This window comes from Ascochyta rabiei, chromosome 18, assembly GCF_004011695.2.
Source record: "Ascochyta rabiei chromosome 18, complete sequence".
In the NCBI taxonomy this organism is placed as follows: Eukaryota; Fungi; Ascomycota; class Dothideomycetes; order Pleosporales; family Didymellaceae; genus Ascochyta; species Ascochyta rabiei.
This window is the reverse complement of record NC_082422.1, coordinates 1,215,516-1,230,432: the sequence shown is the minus strand read 5'-3', so window position 1 is coordinate 1,230,432 and position 14,917 is coordinate 1,215,516. Positions and strand designations below refer to the sequence as shown.

Sequence of the window (14,917 nt, the reverse complement as noted above, 5' to 3'; positions counted from 1 at the left end):
CCACGCAAGGGTCGTATGGTTCCGTGCGCCATGGCTCCGGTACACGGAGTGGATAACTTCAGGTTTCTTCCATGCAGGTCCAGATGTAACCCAGATACGGCCCAATATGGCTGCGGGTCTTCTTCGGCATGTTGTAAAGGTCGGGGTTTCGATGGGGTAGCACGTCATCTCCCCTGCCCTTTGCGAATTACCACTGGTAGATAAGAACTTCGAACGACTGATGCAAGCGAGGGCGGTTCCAGCAAAATGGATGTCGTGATTTTGGGCACTATGTACGTCTGCTAGCGGCCACGTAATGCTGTGACGGAATTACTGAATTGGGCATGCACTTGCAATCGACATATCAGCGGCCTACGAGCATCGAGCAGACACCAAAAAAGCTCGCGGATAGTGTTCGGATATTGTGGAGCAAGGGCTTTGAGCTTAACATGATTGTAATTGCGGAGGTTGGCTGGAGAGAAAGGCTGAACTGTATTCAAGTTGACTTCTTGATGGCACCTGGTAGATCCCACCAGCTCTCGTGGACGTCTTTCAGGTCCAGCTCCTGACCAGGTGCTTTGAGGTACGAAGTCAGATCAGCAGACTCATCAATTTCCCCTCTGGTGTATCCATTGCCCAAATATGCAAATCGATTCTGCTTGTTGAACCGCTCATACTCCCAGTCTTCCCAGCGGGGGTCGCGTCTAACAAGGGTAAGCCCGGCAGCAGACCCAGGCCATAGTCCATGTATCCTCTGTCCAGGGAGTCCTCCGTTGTTCCACGAGGAGCAGTTGTCTGTCAGTACGGTCTTTGGGAAGAAGGCATCGCAATAGTCTACAAAGTCATCTGCTGCCTCCTTGGATGGTGCAATGGACTTGATGCCTTGAGAAGAAACCTTTCGTAGTATCTTTGCAAAGTATGTGAGCGCCGTCTCTACGGCCTGTGGAACGGTTCCAGATGGACCAGTTGCGTGCGGTCCGGCCAGGAAAAACAGGTTTGGAAAGCCTGGCGTTGCAGTGCCTAGGTAGGTGTAAGGAAATCCGAATTCACCGTCCGGCTTCCAGGCTTTGTTCAGATCTATCCCGCGTGCTTTAATTGGGAACGGCGGTACAAGATCGGTATTGGCGCCGGTGGCGCAGAAGATAGCATCGAATTCATATGTCTTGCCATCGACTGTCTCAATGCCAGCAGATGTGAATTGCTTGATTGGCGTCTTGACAAGCTCGGCATTCTCCTCAGTGAGCGCCTCGAGATATCCAGGGCCTGGAGTCAGTCTTCGGCAGTGCGGTGCAAATTCTGGAATTAAGCCGTCCAGTAGTTCGGGTTTTTTAGCCGCTCGCGCTTTCATCACTTCGATGAAGGTTTCTCTGATACCCTCATTCTCTTCAGATCCTCGCACCATAGCCCGAAAGCGCCTCCAGTACTTCTCTTCGATCTCTTTACGGAACTTGAGATAGATTTCTGGATCTTGGAATGACTCTCGTTGATCGGCAGGGTATGGCTGAGGCTCGAAAGTCCTCTCGTCTCCAGCCCACGATGTGGCAATCCACGTTGGGTTACGTACAAAGTGAGTGACATGCTTCGATATTCGCTGCAGGTGCGGTACTATCTGAAGTCCGCTTGCTCCGTTGCCGATGACTGCGACCCTTTTGCCTGTTGGGTCGTAAGACGGGTCCCAATTCGACGTGTGCCGAAGATGGCCTTTGTAGGTATCGAGGCCTGGATAGTCTGGCAACTTCCAGGCGTTGAAGCGCCCAATGGCTGTAATAACGAAGTCGAACTCCTCCCGGCTTGAGGTGTCATTGACGAGGTTGTGGACTTTTACGCTCCATTTAGATCTCGCATCATCCCACGATGCATCGTCGACGCGATGTCGCAACTTGACATATTTGTAGACGTCGTGTTTCCTGGCTGTTGCTTGCCAGTAATCTCGAATCTCAGCACCTTTAGCGAAGATCTCAGACCATTGCGTATTAGGCGAGAATGTGCTCTGATAGACATGGGCTGGTATATCACATCGTACACCAGGGTATGTGTTCTCCAACCATGTTCCGCTCTAGCAAGTGTTAAGAGAGCTCGACTAGCTTGAGATGCACTTGACTTACTACGTCCTCGTTCTTCTCGAAAATAGTCAACTGAATTCCAGGAACTTTCGCTGGAAGTAGAATACCGGCATTGATACCAGCTAAACCAGCCTTTGTGCTGTTAGAAGCTCTTCTCAATCATGAAGCTTGAGCTAGAAAAGAAACGTACCCCAATGACAGCAACTTTCAGCTGCCGGACATCGTCGATATGGTGATTGGGGTCAAGTTGCAGTTGCGAGACAGGATAGTTGATTGGCAATACAGGTTGAGTGTTGACTTGTTCCGTCTCGCTCACGGGCGCAAGATGCTCAGTCAACTGTGCGACGCGTCGCGTCGAAGTTGTTGATGGTGACGTCTTGCCCTGTGTTTCAGTGGCGGGGATAACGGCTGTTGAAGCCATCTCGTTTGGGACTAGTATCGGCAGAGCTTAGAATGAGGGTAGGTGGCTCGCTCCCGCAACAATGCAATGCAATGTGAAGATTTAAGGCTTTCATCTACGTTGTTTTAAATGATGAGATGACTGGCTCACCGATACACCTCCGAGCCACGTTTCATCCGTTATCGTCGCGTTTTCGGTGTTTGCCTGATCTTCCGCCATTGCAGCTCGGCATAATGGTGGTAATCACGCCTTCACCCCACTGGTTGACGGTATGCGCCATGTGGCAGCCAACTTGGCTGTCGTGCTCGCTACCTTGTCATGCTGTCAAGCATTGAGAGTAAATTGGCGTAAGTCTCTCGCTCTCAATCCTAGCATAGGCCGCACGCAAAGTCGACATCGGACTTCTCCATGTCAGGCATGTTGAACATAGGCATACATAAGGTTGCAGACCTGATGCGGTACAACATAGTATCAAGGCCTTCATTCTAATCAGTACTAATGTCTGCACCGAGCAAAAGCCGTAAATGGTACCAAATTCGGTGGTTCCAGGATTATGATACGCCAGAAGAGCGTAAGCTGATTGCGAAACTCGATTTCCTGATTGTACCTTACGTCTTTCTGGCCTATTGGGTCAAGTACATCGATCAAGCTAACATCAGTGAGTCTTTGTATGCATTTCACGTCTTCAACACTAACATGTACAGACAATGCCTATGTTGCCGGCCTCAAAGAAGACTTGGGCTTTCAAGGAAATGAGCTCGTCCGCCTCCAGACACTTTATGTGGTCGGCACAGTAGTTGGTCAACTGCCGTTTATGTATCTCTTCACACGAATTCCTATGTACTATCTTCTCCCATTTCTCGACATAGCCTGGGGTATTTTCACGCTGCTCCAGTACCGAGTTCATTCGTTTGCAGAGCTGGCAGCGTACCGATTCTTGGTGGGCCTTTTCGAAGCAGCCTTCTTTCCAGCCATCCACTATATCTTTGGTAAGAGCAACAATTTCAACCCCACACAACAGCTTACCGTACAACAGGATCCTGGTATCGTGGAGATGAAATCGGCCGTCGTGGAGGTTTCTTCTACGTTGGCCTCACTTTAGGTACTCTCACCGCAGCCTTGATTCAGTCTGGAGCAACATCACGCTTGGATGGCGTACAGGGCCTCGCGGGATGGAGATGGATGTACATTGTATGTGCAATCATTACCATTCCCGTTGGTTTTCTTGGGTTATGCGTCCTCCCAGGCACGCCTGATAAGCCTAACAAGCTCGTTCTGACCGATCATGATGTTGAGCTTGCAAAACACAGGCTGCAGAAGGCCGGTCACGAAGTCAAGGGCAACGTCACTGTTCACACGTTTGTTAAGATTGCCAAATCACCGCTTGTCTGGGCTTTTCTGCTACTGGACATCTTTTTCTGGAACGGATGCCTCAACACATCCTCCGGAGGCTATTTGCTATGGCTCAAGAGCTTGAACCGGTACTCTAAGTCACGTGTCAACGAGCTCGGTGCTATCTCTCCAGCCTTAGGGATCTTCTACACGCTGGCTGTTTGCTTCGCTTCGGATCTTTTCCTAGGACCCGCATGGGCGATAACGGTTTCTCACACCTGGAACATCATCGGTCTCATCATTCTTACAATCTGGAACGTGCCAGAGTCGGCCAAGTGGTTTGCTTTCATGACCACGTATTCGGCTGTGGCCATGTCAAGCGTGTTGTACGGATGGATCAACAGTCAACTCAGTTACTCACCAGCAGAGCGCGCTGTTGCATTGGTGCTCGCTAATACGGTTGCCCAATCAACTACTGCCTGGACTCCATTATTGGTTTTCCAAACCGTTGAAGGACCTAGGTTCCCAAAAGGATGGGCCTTCGTGCTCGCAAATGCTGTATGTTTGGTTATCTTGGCACACATCATTAAGATGTATATAAATAAGCAACCAAGGTACGTTCTGGCATTCATATTGTGCGAGTCGTTTGCTGACTTGTGTAGTAGAGGAGCAATAGATGCAGAAGACGAAACTGCAAGCTCGATCAACGAGGCGATTAACCGGTATAATCCTAAGATCGTACCCGTTACTGAGGGTCCAGCCTAGCACAGCATGACAGTGAGCTCTACACCCAGACCCCAGCACTAAATTTTCTCACGTCTGAAGTGTATAAAAATTATTTGTAGGTACTCTAAAGTTTTTTGTGAGCCAATATCATTTATCTGCGAATCACATTCAAATTCGAACAAGTTTTAACCCTTTCATCTAGCGTTCCAAAGGCCGATTTTCTGATTCTTCACTGCCACCGAGAGTGATACTTTTGAGCATCTCAATAATAGTATGCATTCTCGATAACCTGATAAATCACCAGGCAAGGCTCGTCAACGCGCCTTTTTCGACTCATGACCACCTAATGCGTGGCGTTCTCAACAGTTCAAGCTCCACTAGGAATCGATAATTGCATCCACATGAAAATCACGCAAGAAGGATTGTTATCCTGCCCGCATGACATTGCAGTTGCAGCTACCCCACAGCGTGTTGCGACTTCGGATAATGATTGTAAGATGGCGCAATCGCCGCCCTGCATCACGATTCTCCACATCGCATAATGGCGAGCGTGAACACCAACATGGTGAACAGTAGTACGGTAGGATCACAAGGAGAGATATAGCACGTATATCCGATTCGTTTAGTATAGGATACATTTATTCGATTAGTGCCACCTTCTTTACAATAGCATCCGCAACCACACACCATGGCCGAATCAATATCCAGGAACAATGGAACCACAACTAACAATGGAACTCCCCCAAAGAAGATACTCATCAATGCATTCGACATGAGTACAGTCGGCCACCTCTCGCCCGGCCAATGGAAGAACCCAAAAGACAAGTCCGCCACCAAGCGCAAGCTCGACTACTGGATAGATCTAGCCAAGCTTCTCGAGCGCGGCGGAATCAACGCCCTCTTCCTCGCCGACACATACGGCGGATACGACACCTACGAGGACTCGCTCGACAACTGCATCCGGCGAGCCGCGCAATGGCCCATGACGGATCCCACGATCCCGATATCCGCCATGGCCGCCGTGACCAAGAACCTCGCGTTCGCCATCACAGCGAGCACGAGCTTCGAGCCACCGTTCTTGCTCGCGAAGAGGTTCAGTACGCTGGACCATCTGACGGGGGGCCGGTTTGGCTGGAACATTGTGACGAGCTGGAAGAAGGCGGCGTTCAAGGCGATTGGGTTGGACCATCCTATTGAACACGACGAGCGGTATGCGCAGGCGGATGAGTATCTACGCGTGCTTTACAAGTAAGCAGCTCGTCTCCGCATAGCGCTTGAATGGCTGGACTGACGAGACAAAAGGCTATGGGAAGGCAGTTGGGCCAACGAGGCCATCAGCGAGAGCAAAGAAGAAGACGAGTACATTGATCCGGATCGTGTCAGGACCATCAAGCACAAAGGGCAATTCTTCCATCTTGAGAGCAGACACATCGTTGATCCCTCGCCCCAACGTACGCCCTTTCTGTTCCAAGCCGGCACTTCCTCGGCGGGCAGCGAGTTCGCTGCAAACCACGCTGAAGCCATCTTTGTGTCGTCTCACTCGCCAGTCGTGCTGAAGCCCAAGATTACAAAGATCCGCGAACTAGCCAAGGAGAAAGGTCGTGATCCGCAAAGCATCAAGTTCTTCGCAACCTTCACCCCTATCCTCGGAAAGACGGACGAGGAGGCACAGCAGAAGTACGAAGAGCTGAAGAAGTACGCGAGCGAGATTGGTGGGTTGGTTCTCGTATCGGGCTGGACGGGCATCGATCTGAGTCAGTACCCGCCTGACAAGATTCTAACTGCTGATGATGCGACGACGGATCATCGAGTCAGGAGTCTGTTGGACCAATTCACGGTTACGTCGCCTGAGGTGCCGGAGTGGACGCCCAAGGTCATTGCGGAGAAGGCGTCGATTGGTGGATTGGGGCCTGTGAGTGTTGGGAGCCCGGAGACGGTGGCAGATGAGCTCGAGCGGTGGGTAAGAGAGGCGGATGTTGATGGATTCAATATCGGGTACGTCACGACGCCGGGGAGCTTCGAAGATGTTGTGGATCTCTTGGTGCCTGTGTTGAGAAAGAGGGGGATCTACTCACAGCCGGAAGAAGAGGGGTTGACGGCGAGAGAGAAGGTGTACGGGAAGGGACAAGCAGGGTTGAGGGATGATCATACTGGAAGCCAGTACAAGTACGATGTGTACGACGAGAGCAAGCCTTAGGTATTGACTCTGGAGAATGCAAATTCAAAAGCTCACGAGGACCTACTGGATATCGAACTCAATGTCTGATGTGTTTAGAAACAACAATGCCAAAGTATCAAGTATTTGACCCACCTGAACTACGATGTAGCAACTATTGCGACTTTGCTAGAAGACCATCACCACCAGGACGCAATTCCACGAAACTCGGTTGTTTGTTGACACATCCAGGATAGCTTCACATACACAAGCGATGATATGGCGATAGATGACGTGTCGATAGGATTGCAGTCTAATGCAGGAACATATTACAGATGGCGTTAAGCTTTTCGGCTCGCTATGCAAGAAATGCTCACATGACCAATGACTGGCGATGATCAGATTCTCGTGAAGCCCGTGGAAAGTACCCCCCCCCAACGCCGAACAATGATGCAGAAAATGAGATATCGGGTAACGATTCCCCTTTAATGGACATTATGATCCTCGATACGGTAGCCCGCAAACTCAGTCATGTTCGCGACGATTAGCGCACAGATCCGATGACCGAGATGTCATCGATCGCGTCCTCGTGATCGTCGTTGTTGTGGACAACCTTCTTGAGGCCGTTGTCGATTTCAACCGGGCCGACATCCTCCTTGGGTACCCAGATCAACTGAAAGACACCGAAAACGGCCATGAGCGTCAGACCGAACCATGCGGTAGCGCTGCCGCCAATAGAGTAGATAGCTCCAACCAAGGGGCAGGCGATCGTCCTGGCAAGACAGCAGGCGGACATGGCCAGACCGTTGACGCGGCCGAGAACCAGTGGCGAGGGAACAGCGTTCTTCATCAGAATGAGCGAACAGGGGAAAACGATGATACCGAAGAAGGCCTGCAGGAGGAGCGTCAAGTACACGCCGGGGGAGATGAATTCGTCAGGGAGGGCACTGATGAAAGGGATAATGACGTAGCAGATGGGGTAGAAGAGAACCATGTAGAAGAACGACTTCCACACACCAACATGCTCAACGAAGATGGGGAAGATGAAGCCTTGAACGAACAAGGCGATGAAGCCGTTGATGGCAAGGAAAGCACCGACATCGTGGAGAGACATGCCAAGACCACCGCGGAAATCTACACCGCGGGTCGTGGGCTCGTCAATAATGTAGACGGGAAGAATGCTGATGAAGGCCATCTGGTGAAACGCGAAGATGGACATGGCGATGATCATCATGACAACGGTCTTGTTGAAAGTCGCGCGCGGCTTGGCAGGCGGTCCACGAGTGGGGAGGACGGGGTGAGGCGCAACCCGAATCGAGTGCATTGTGCCAAAGGACGAGCGGCGGATGTCGAAACGTTGGTCAAAGGGTGCTGGCATGCCCTCTTCGAGGAAAGAGGCGCGCTTGCGAATGTGACGAATGCTGCCTGCCACCGACATGGAGTGCAGACGTTCCCTCGTTAAGCTGACGATGGAACCGCGAGGCTCACGCATGGAGCCAGCCATGGAACCGCGGACACGTCCGGGAACCTGATGAGGCTGCTGGGGTGGAAGCAGGCGACTCCTCTCGTTGATGTTGTCGCCGTACGTGATGCCGCCGTTCTGGTCGGGCTCCTCCTCACGGACCAGGGTCTCCTTCAGGAAGAAGATGCCCTGGATGATGGCCAGAACGATGCCGATGGCTGCGACGAGGTTGGGAAGAAGGTATGGGTATTTCCCGAAGAGGCCGTCTTGGGCGAAGGCGTTGGGGTAGAAGACAGCTGGCTGAGCAAGGAAGCCACCCATGGCGGAGCCAATGATGCCTCCCAGAGTCCAGACGAAGGGCTGTGTCGCATACGCGCGAGCTGTGGAGTGGGTCAGCGTCAGATGCAGGCACGCAGGCGGACCATGTCCTTACGCTCGTGGGCTGGGTTCTTGACCATCTCAGCCACCATGGTCTGCATGATGGCGACGTTTCCGTTCAGGGCACCGCCGACGAATCGCGCAAGCAGCGCAACCCAAAAAGTGCCAGCCATGCCAAAGACGATGCTGGACATGGCCACGCCCGCCAGGCCAATGAGCGCGACCGGCTTCCTGCCGTAGACGTCGGAGATGGATCCCCACAGGGGCGCCGTCATGGCCTCGGCGATGGCGTAGGCCGACACGAGCAGTCCGGAGTAGAAGGACGCATCGCGTTCATGGATGCCCAGGTCCTGCACCATCACGTACGAGTAGGCGAGGATGGAATTGAAGGCGAGCGGCTCGGAAAAACGGCATATTCCTGGCCGGCGGTTAGAAAAGTCTCGATTTCCCATGACGTCACCGCGTCGAGCAGCAGCCACGGCAGCACGCACCGATGATGATGAGCTGTTTCGTCGGAAACGGCTCGTCCTTGGGGTCGAGAGGCATGTTGGCGAGTTGGCGGGTTGGCGGGCCTACTGGTGACTGGAGAGCGGAGAGAAGGGGCGGCCGCGCATGGGAAAGGGAAGGATGGCAATCAAGGTTTGGCGGTGGTGGTGGAGAGACAAATGGCGGCGCCTGGGGCTTATCAACGCTAACACGCCCACGGGCCGAAGACCGTCCACCAAGTTGGAACTGTTACTGAAGTCACCACCACGTGACCGTCTCTTCCTCTGTGCCACAACCCAACTTGTCCCAGTCTAGCGCAGAGCGCCCTCGTCGTGCAACGAAAAACGAAAAACGAAAAACGAAAAGGAGACCAACGTGCCGTGCTCCCTGTCCGCTCCACCTCGCCCACCCGCTTGTCCTGCCTTGTCCGTTTCACTCTCCGTTTCGTGGCTTGGAATCTCTGACTTGCACTTCTATCGTTGGTGGCTTGGAATCTCTGACTTGCACTTCTACCGTTGGTGGCTTGGAATCTCTGACTTGCACTTCTACCGTTGGTGGCTTGGAATCTCTGACCTGCACTTCTACCGCTGGCTGCGTGCGGCTTCTTTCGTAGCCGCTGTCCCTGGGTACGCTCGAAGACGCTGAACTCAGGCCTCGCCCACCATCTCACCTCTGGCACCCCCAGCGGCAGGGACTTTGGCAGCTTCCCCAACTGGCCACCCACGGCATCCCGTGCCCCTTGTCGCCCTTCCAGACGTCATGACCTCGAAAACCGGGTTTGCCGAGGGCAGCATCTGTTGAGCAAAGCCCTGCATTCTCAAATCCTGTGTTGCTCACCGTATCTTTGTCTCCGAGCGCTCATGCTCCATGCTCCATGCTCCATGCTCCATGCTCCATGCTCCATGCTCCATGCGTCACCTGCCGCACTCATCCTCTTACATTGGATGGTGATTTGTTGAGTCGTCTTTTCCCGTTTGGTCTCAACTGCCCTTTGTGGTCCAGCTCCAGGGAGGCCTGTGTGGTCGGTCTCAAGAGGCCTCTGTGGTCGGTCTCAAGAGGCCTCTTGGTCCAGCTCCAACGAGTTCTCTGTGGTCCAGCTCCAACGAGGCACTCGAGGTGTGCTAACGAAAAATTCGCATCGCCCGATATCATGCGCGCCGGCGCGAGGTACGAGTTGAGACAAACGACCTGTCAGGATCAAGCCCATTCCTTGACAGCTTCTTGTGGCGCTCTTTGCGTTACCATACGTCAATCTCCACAACACCAACACGCGCTGCGGTCACGATGACATTATATGTTTGCACTCGACATTCTTGTCCATCAGCCAATGTGCGGTGAACATAACTCGCCGAGAGGCATGCAGCCGCAACATTGGGTTGCAGAGTGCGCCATCTGCGGGGTGGCCCATGGGGTCCAATCAACTAGCGCAATCTTCGTGCAAGCTGCAGGATCTCGAGATGCAGCTTGCTGAATCGTCCACCCGCTCAACCACGATGAGAGCCAGGCTGAGCTGATCCGTGCAGCCTGAACGAATGAAAGCATTTCTCACGTGACCGCCCGCGGTGCTAACGCACATTCCTGTCTCGTCGTCACAACAACCACATCACCAAACATCACGTTCGTTGCATGAAACCCTGCTTGAAAAGGGAAAATTCTTTGTTGCTCCGCGGATATCAATGTGTGTACCTGCTAATTTCGCGTTAATTTCGCGTGATTGACCATCATTCGATGCGCCTCGACCGCAGGCATCGAGATTCCTAATCTCCTCCACCCGTCCCGCAGCGGCACACAACAGAGGTACTAAACAGGATTGTCAAGAAATCAGATCCATCGACCAGGACTCTGGAATCGGCATGTTTGATCCGCCGGTGGCTGTGCACCTACAGAAGATCATGTACGAAGCACTGTCCGACAGCTCGGACTGCACCCTTGCTGAACGGTGACTTGGATGGATTTGGCTTCCCTCTATTCCTTTTGTTCTAGGAATACGCTTCCCCTAAAACCACCTTGGCCTGGCCTGAAAACACGTCTTTTTCTTTCCTCCTCACTTTGCCCGTCGTTTACACCTCGTTCCACACTCCAGTCACTCCATGCTCTAATCTTGCCAAGTGGAAAGGCGTTCAAGCAACTCATCTGCAGCAGACTGCTAACCTCTCAGTATACTCTCTCGTCGACGGCTGACCATGTCGACTTCCAAAGCCAAAGCCAGCTTCCAGGTTCGATACCGTATACAATTCCAAAAGGTGTATTGAGTGCGTTCCTCAGATGAGTCTGCAACGACTTCGGTGTCGGATCACCCAAGCGTGACATACATATCGATAGTCGTCCGGTACGTCTCTCGACTAGCATGATCAAAGTATACATGTCGTTGCGAGTATGGAAAAAGTTGGACCGCAGGATGAAGTCGCCATTCGTCAGAGTGTCTGCAACCTGGAATCGTACTGCATGGTCAACAGCGATCGGGATGTTGGACATGCGGTTGAGCTCGTTCGAGGATGGAAGATCGCTTAGGTTGTGCCCTCCGATCCCGTGATACACGCTACGCCAATCACCTCTGGTGCTGATGTAACCAGTCCACGAGGTTCCTGTGAAGAAGTCTGGTGCTACTGATGCCATCAAGCAACTTGGCGATGCAGCTTTCAGACTCTCGTATGAGTAAGGAGTTGGTAGTGGAATGGGAGAAGTCAATGAGATACTGGAAGCGGTTGGTGGAATGGAGGTGCCCTCGAAATCCTCGCCTATTGTCATCTCGCCGGATAAAGCTGCCCGGAGTTCTAGACAAAATGAGCCCACGGCAGCGTTTGCGAGTGCATGCTGCATGACTAGCGATTCCGAGCACCCTTGCTGTTTTACAGTCGAATTGAACCACTGTACGTCTTCAAGCCGCGCGAAAGGTTCCTCAGACTGATAAGCGTATCCTGAGTCTGACAGCGCGCCAACGACGAAGCAAAGACTGGCAGTCTGCGCCGCCAACCACTCTTTCGAGTCAAATCGACTCTTCGGATCAGTCAAAACCTCGAACCACCTGCTACTGTCGGCATTTGCACGGACAAGCGAAGACGGATACTCCTGGCTACTGACTAAGGCCTGGAACTGGCTGTATATAGCCTGGAGATCGACCGGTGCTGCCATCGTGTCTGATGGTTGTCAGTGCTTGGTTAGACGGTCCCGACATCTCATCCTTACATCCTAGCACCAGAAGCTGTGGCAGATACTGTTTAGCTGCAAGTCCTCCGGGCACCCCAGATCCAGCTCGAACGATGTCTGCGTCTCCCATCATGTCTTTGTTCTCCCCACGCTCCTCGTCAGGCTCAGCTGTAGGTATCTCGGTACGGACGCGCGCGCTTCTTCTCACAATGGCACGCCATACGATCCAGTCATCACAAACTTGGTATGTGTTCCGACAGCTATGAGAAAGGTTGAGCGCAGCCTCGGGTGAGAGATGTGAGAATATACGTCGAAGGATTTCCAGTGGCAGTTCACCAAGCATCTGGTATCAGCGGGGCCAGCTGAACCCGAGCACCTTAAGAACAAAACACCGACAACGGGAAACGGCACAACGAGTAACGACCGGACAGCAGCGAAAAGAATGACCGGTGAGTACTCATAGCGACCAGCCAGTTTTATTCTCCATCACCGGATTTCCGCTTGCGGCCATTACAGCCAACGAGCCACCGACTTGGCCCTTGGGTCACGTTTTCCACGATACAGCGACATGTATTGCGAGGGAATCCCACATATACGGGCCCTAGGCGAGACTGCATTCTCGCCGCATTGTAGCATGGGCCGCAATCTGACGGGCGCATAACAAAGGTGCAGCAAGGCGTTCCCGCCTGACTCAGCCACGCGTGACTGCTCGCCAAACTAACCGCAAACAGACGCTTTTCGCGAGAGCGGTCAACTTTACACGACGCTATGGCTGGTTGCGAGGCCGTTGTGTTCTAGAAAACCGCTTGTGGCGTACCCGTTAGGCGCGTTGCTGAAGGAGATTCGCGACGTTGGACAGTCCCAGTGCCGATGGAAGTCGGGGAGCAGGTTCGTAGCCCGTAGCTAATGCCTGCTGGCAACGCCAGGGAATGCACAACATCACTATGACCACCGATCAATATCTGGGCGTAACTGGGTTGCTGCTGATTTTCACATAGTTCTCATGCATTTCAGCCACGCACGGTCGGACGTGATTTAGACTCCGCAGCGCTACATTTACAACTTCCTAAATACCGGATACAGATCGCCAACCTCCAGTGGAACAATACCGAAGCTGACATACGAGTCGATGTTCTCCGGCTCAAGCGCAACAAAGGCCAGTCCTGCATTCTTTTGCGCGCTGCTCACAAAGAAACTACCAGACGGCAGCGAAACCTGTTGGGTCAGCGTATCAGTGGTCACGGTGTTCAAGATGGCGCCTTCGTAGTAAGAGCGGGCGAGGCTCGAAGAGGTGATGTTGTACACTTCAACTTCGCCCGTGAAACCCTCCTGCAGCGTCTCGACTTCGAGCCCAGAGACCCTTAGGCGCTCAGCGAGATCAAACCACGCGCGAGGGATGACGTAGCCTTCAGGTCTGGCTACTGTTCTGTTGGCGGTGGCTGGAGTAGTCGAGCTAAACTCAACGGGGATCTGCACGACCTCGCCGTTGCGCGTGTCGACCATGGTCCACGTACGGTTCGAGTAGGTGGTGTAGTCGGTGACGACGATGGGCTCTTGGCTTGCGATGACCTCACTGATCGCTCCTTCAATCGTGCTGTATACGTTCTCCGCCTGATCCCGGGCTGTCTCCAATACCCCAAGGATCATTTGAAGACCTCCGAGGGTGCGGCGCTTGAAAGACTGGTTGGCAATGCCGATGCCTCGAGTCTCGAACAAAAACGTGACGGATTGCGTCAGGCCCATGGCATTACGACCGATCTTCGCATCAGTGCCCGCTTCGTCGAAACGGACGGGATTCGCTGACCGTGCGGCAGTAACGTACGGCTCACCACGTAGACCCTTGGATTCTAGAGATGCACCAATCGCAGGCGCAAAGACGGTTTCGGCGAGCTCGCGAATGTCTGGGTGGATATTCAAGTTCTTCGCAGCGCTGTACATGCCATCCGCAGCATTGCTGTAGTTCCCAGCGTACCTTGAGCGTGCGCCATACTCATGCATATCAACAGCGATATGCGGAGCAAAGGTACTGAACCACTGCTTGATGTCACGCGTCTGCTGACGCACAAGCTTAGTGTGATCGCGGTTAGGGTCGAAGTTGGTCGCCAAGGTGCGTTGGAAGTACGCGTTACCGTCCGGGTTGTAACGCGGTAGTACGAGGATCTCCAACTTGTCGAGGAAACTAGCAGCCCATGTAGGGTCTGCATCCATTGCACCGAGCAGCGCGAGTGTAGCTTCATCACCGGCCGGCTCGTTTCCGTGCACAGATCCCTGGATCCAGACTCGTACTTTGCTCGACGAGTTTGAAGAGCTCGCGAGACGGACATATGGGAAGAAATTACCCTCTTCACTCAAGAAGCCGGCATTGTCATAGGTCGCCCAAGCTGCATTCTTCTGAGCAAAGCTCTGCAGGAAAGCATCTGAGACATATCAGTCGACTGTCCCTAGTTGGATGTTCGTATAACATACCAAGGTCTTTCTGGCTCGTCGCGCCCTCAGTACCTTTGGTCCATCCAGGAGCAAAAGAAGCGTTGGCCGCGAACGCAGGGCTGTACAGCGTTACATTAGGTGCTGGGAAGGCCCTCTGCTCCACAGTTTGCGAGTCGAACTGTGTCACGACATGGTTTTCGCCGTACTTTGTACCCTGCGCCAATACCGTAGCAGCGAAAACAAGTACTGAAACTGTCGCCATTTCGCGAACGGTAGCTTGGCACGCGTACCTCTTGTAGTGCGCAACTACGACCCTTTATTGCTGACGATCTCTATCTTCGCAGTAGAGTCGACGATAAAGT

At 53.0% G+C, this 14,917-nt stretch overlaps 6 protein-coding genes across 6 annotated transcripts, besides 2 other annotated features; 2 read left to right on the top strand and 4 right to left on the bottom strand.

Moving 5' to 3' along the window:
- Positions 1–475: 475 nt before the first annotated feature.
- On the bottom strand, positions 476–2,463 carry EKO05_0010206 (uncharacterized protein; the record flags this gene model as incomplete). The annotated part of the gene is made up of 3 exons (XM_038942992.1): positions 476–2,035; positions 2,085–2,174; positions 2,233–2,463. 3 exons carry the CDS (start codon positions 2,461–2,463, stop codon positions 476–478), a joined length of 1,881 nt encoding a protein of 626 aa, XP_038794753.1.
- A 477-nt stretch (positions 2,464–2,940) lies between these two features.
- On the top strand, positions 2,941–4,539 carry EKO05_0010205 (MFS transporter (Seo1); the record flags this gene model as incomplete). Its single annotated transcript, XM_038942956.1, has 4 exons — positions 2,941–3,100; positions 3,147–3,431; positions 3,479–4,388; positions 4,437–4,539. The coding sequence occupies 4 exons, from the start codon at positions 2,941–2,943 to the stop codon at positions 4,537–4,539; spliced, it is 1,458 nt and encodes a 485-aa protein (XP_038794752.1).
- Positions 4,540–5,188: 649 nt separating this feature from the next.
- Positions 5,189–6,697, top strand: EKO05_0010204 (uncharacterized protein; the record flags this gene model as incomplete). The annotated part of the gene is made up of 2 exons (XM_038942950.1): positions 5,189–5,748; positions 5,803–6,697. 2 exons carry the CDS (start codon positions 5,189–5,191, stop codon positions 6,695–6,697), a joined length of 1,455 nt encoding a protein of 484 aa, XP_038794751.1.
- Positions 6,698–7,199: 502 nt separating this feature from the next.
- On the bottom strand, positions 7,200–9,041 carry EKO05_0010203 (uncharacterized protein; the record flags this gene model as incomplete). The annotated part of the gene is made up of 3 exons (XM_038942879.1): positions 7,200–8,497; positions 8,551–8,913; positions 8,987–9,041. 3 exons carry the CDS (start codon positions 9,039–9,041, stop codon positions 7,200–7,202), a joined length of 1,716 nt encoding a protein of 571 aa, XP_038794750.1.
- A 276-nt stretch (positions 9,042–9,317) lies between these two features.
- Positions 9,318–9,346: a tandem repeat.
- Positions 9,347–9,840: 494 nt separating this feature from the next.
- Positions 9,841–9,894: a tandem repeat.
- A 1,241-nt stretch (positions 9,895–11,135) lies between these two features.
- On the bottom strand, positions 11,136–12,471 carry EKO05_0010202 (uncharacterized protein; the record flags this gene model as incomplete). Its single annotated transcript, XM_038942869.1, has 2 exons — positions 11,136–12,118; positions 12,168–12,471. The coding sequence occupies 2 exons, from the start codon at positions 12,469–12,471 to the stop codon at positions 11,136–11,138; spliced, it is 1,287 nt and encodes a 428-aa protein (XP_038794749.1).
- A 713-nt stretch (positions 12,472–13,184) lies between these two features.
- EKO05_0010201 (uncharacterized protein) lies at positions 13,185–14,817 on the bottom strand (the record flags this gene model as incomplete). The annotated part of the gene is made up of 2 exons (XM_038942909.1): positions 13,185–14,545; positions 14,595–14,817. 2 exons carry the CDS (start codon positions 14,815–14,817, stop codon positions 13,185–13,187), a joined length of 1,584 nt encoding a protein of 527 aa, XP_038794748.1.
- Positions 14,818–14,917: the final 100 nt, after the last annotated feature.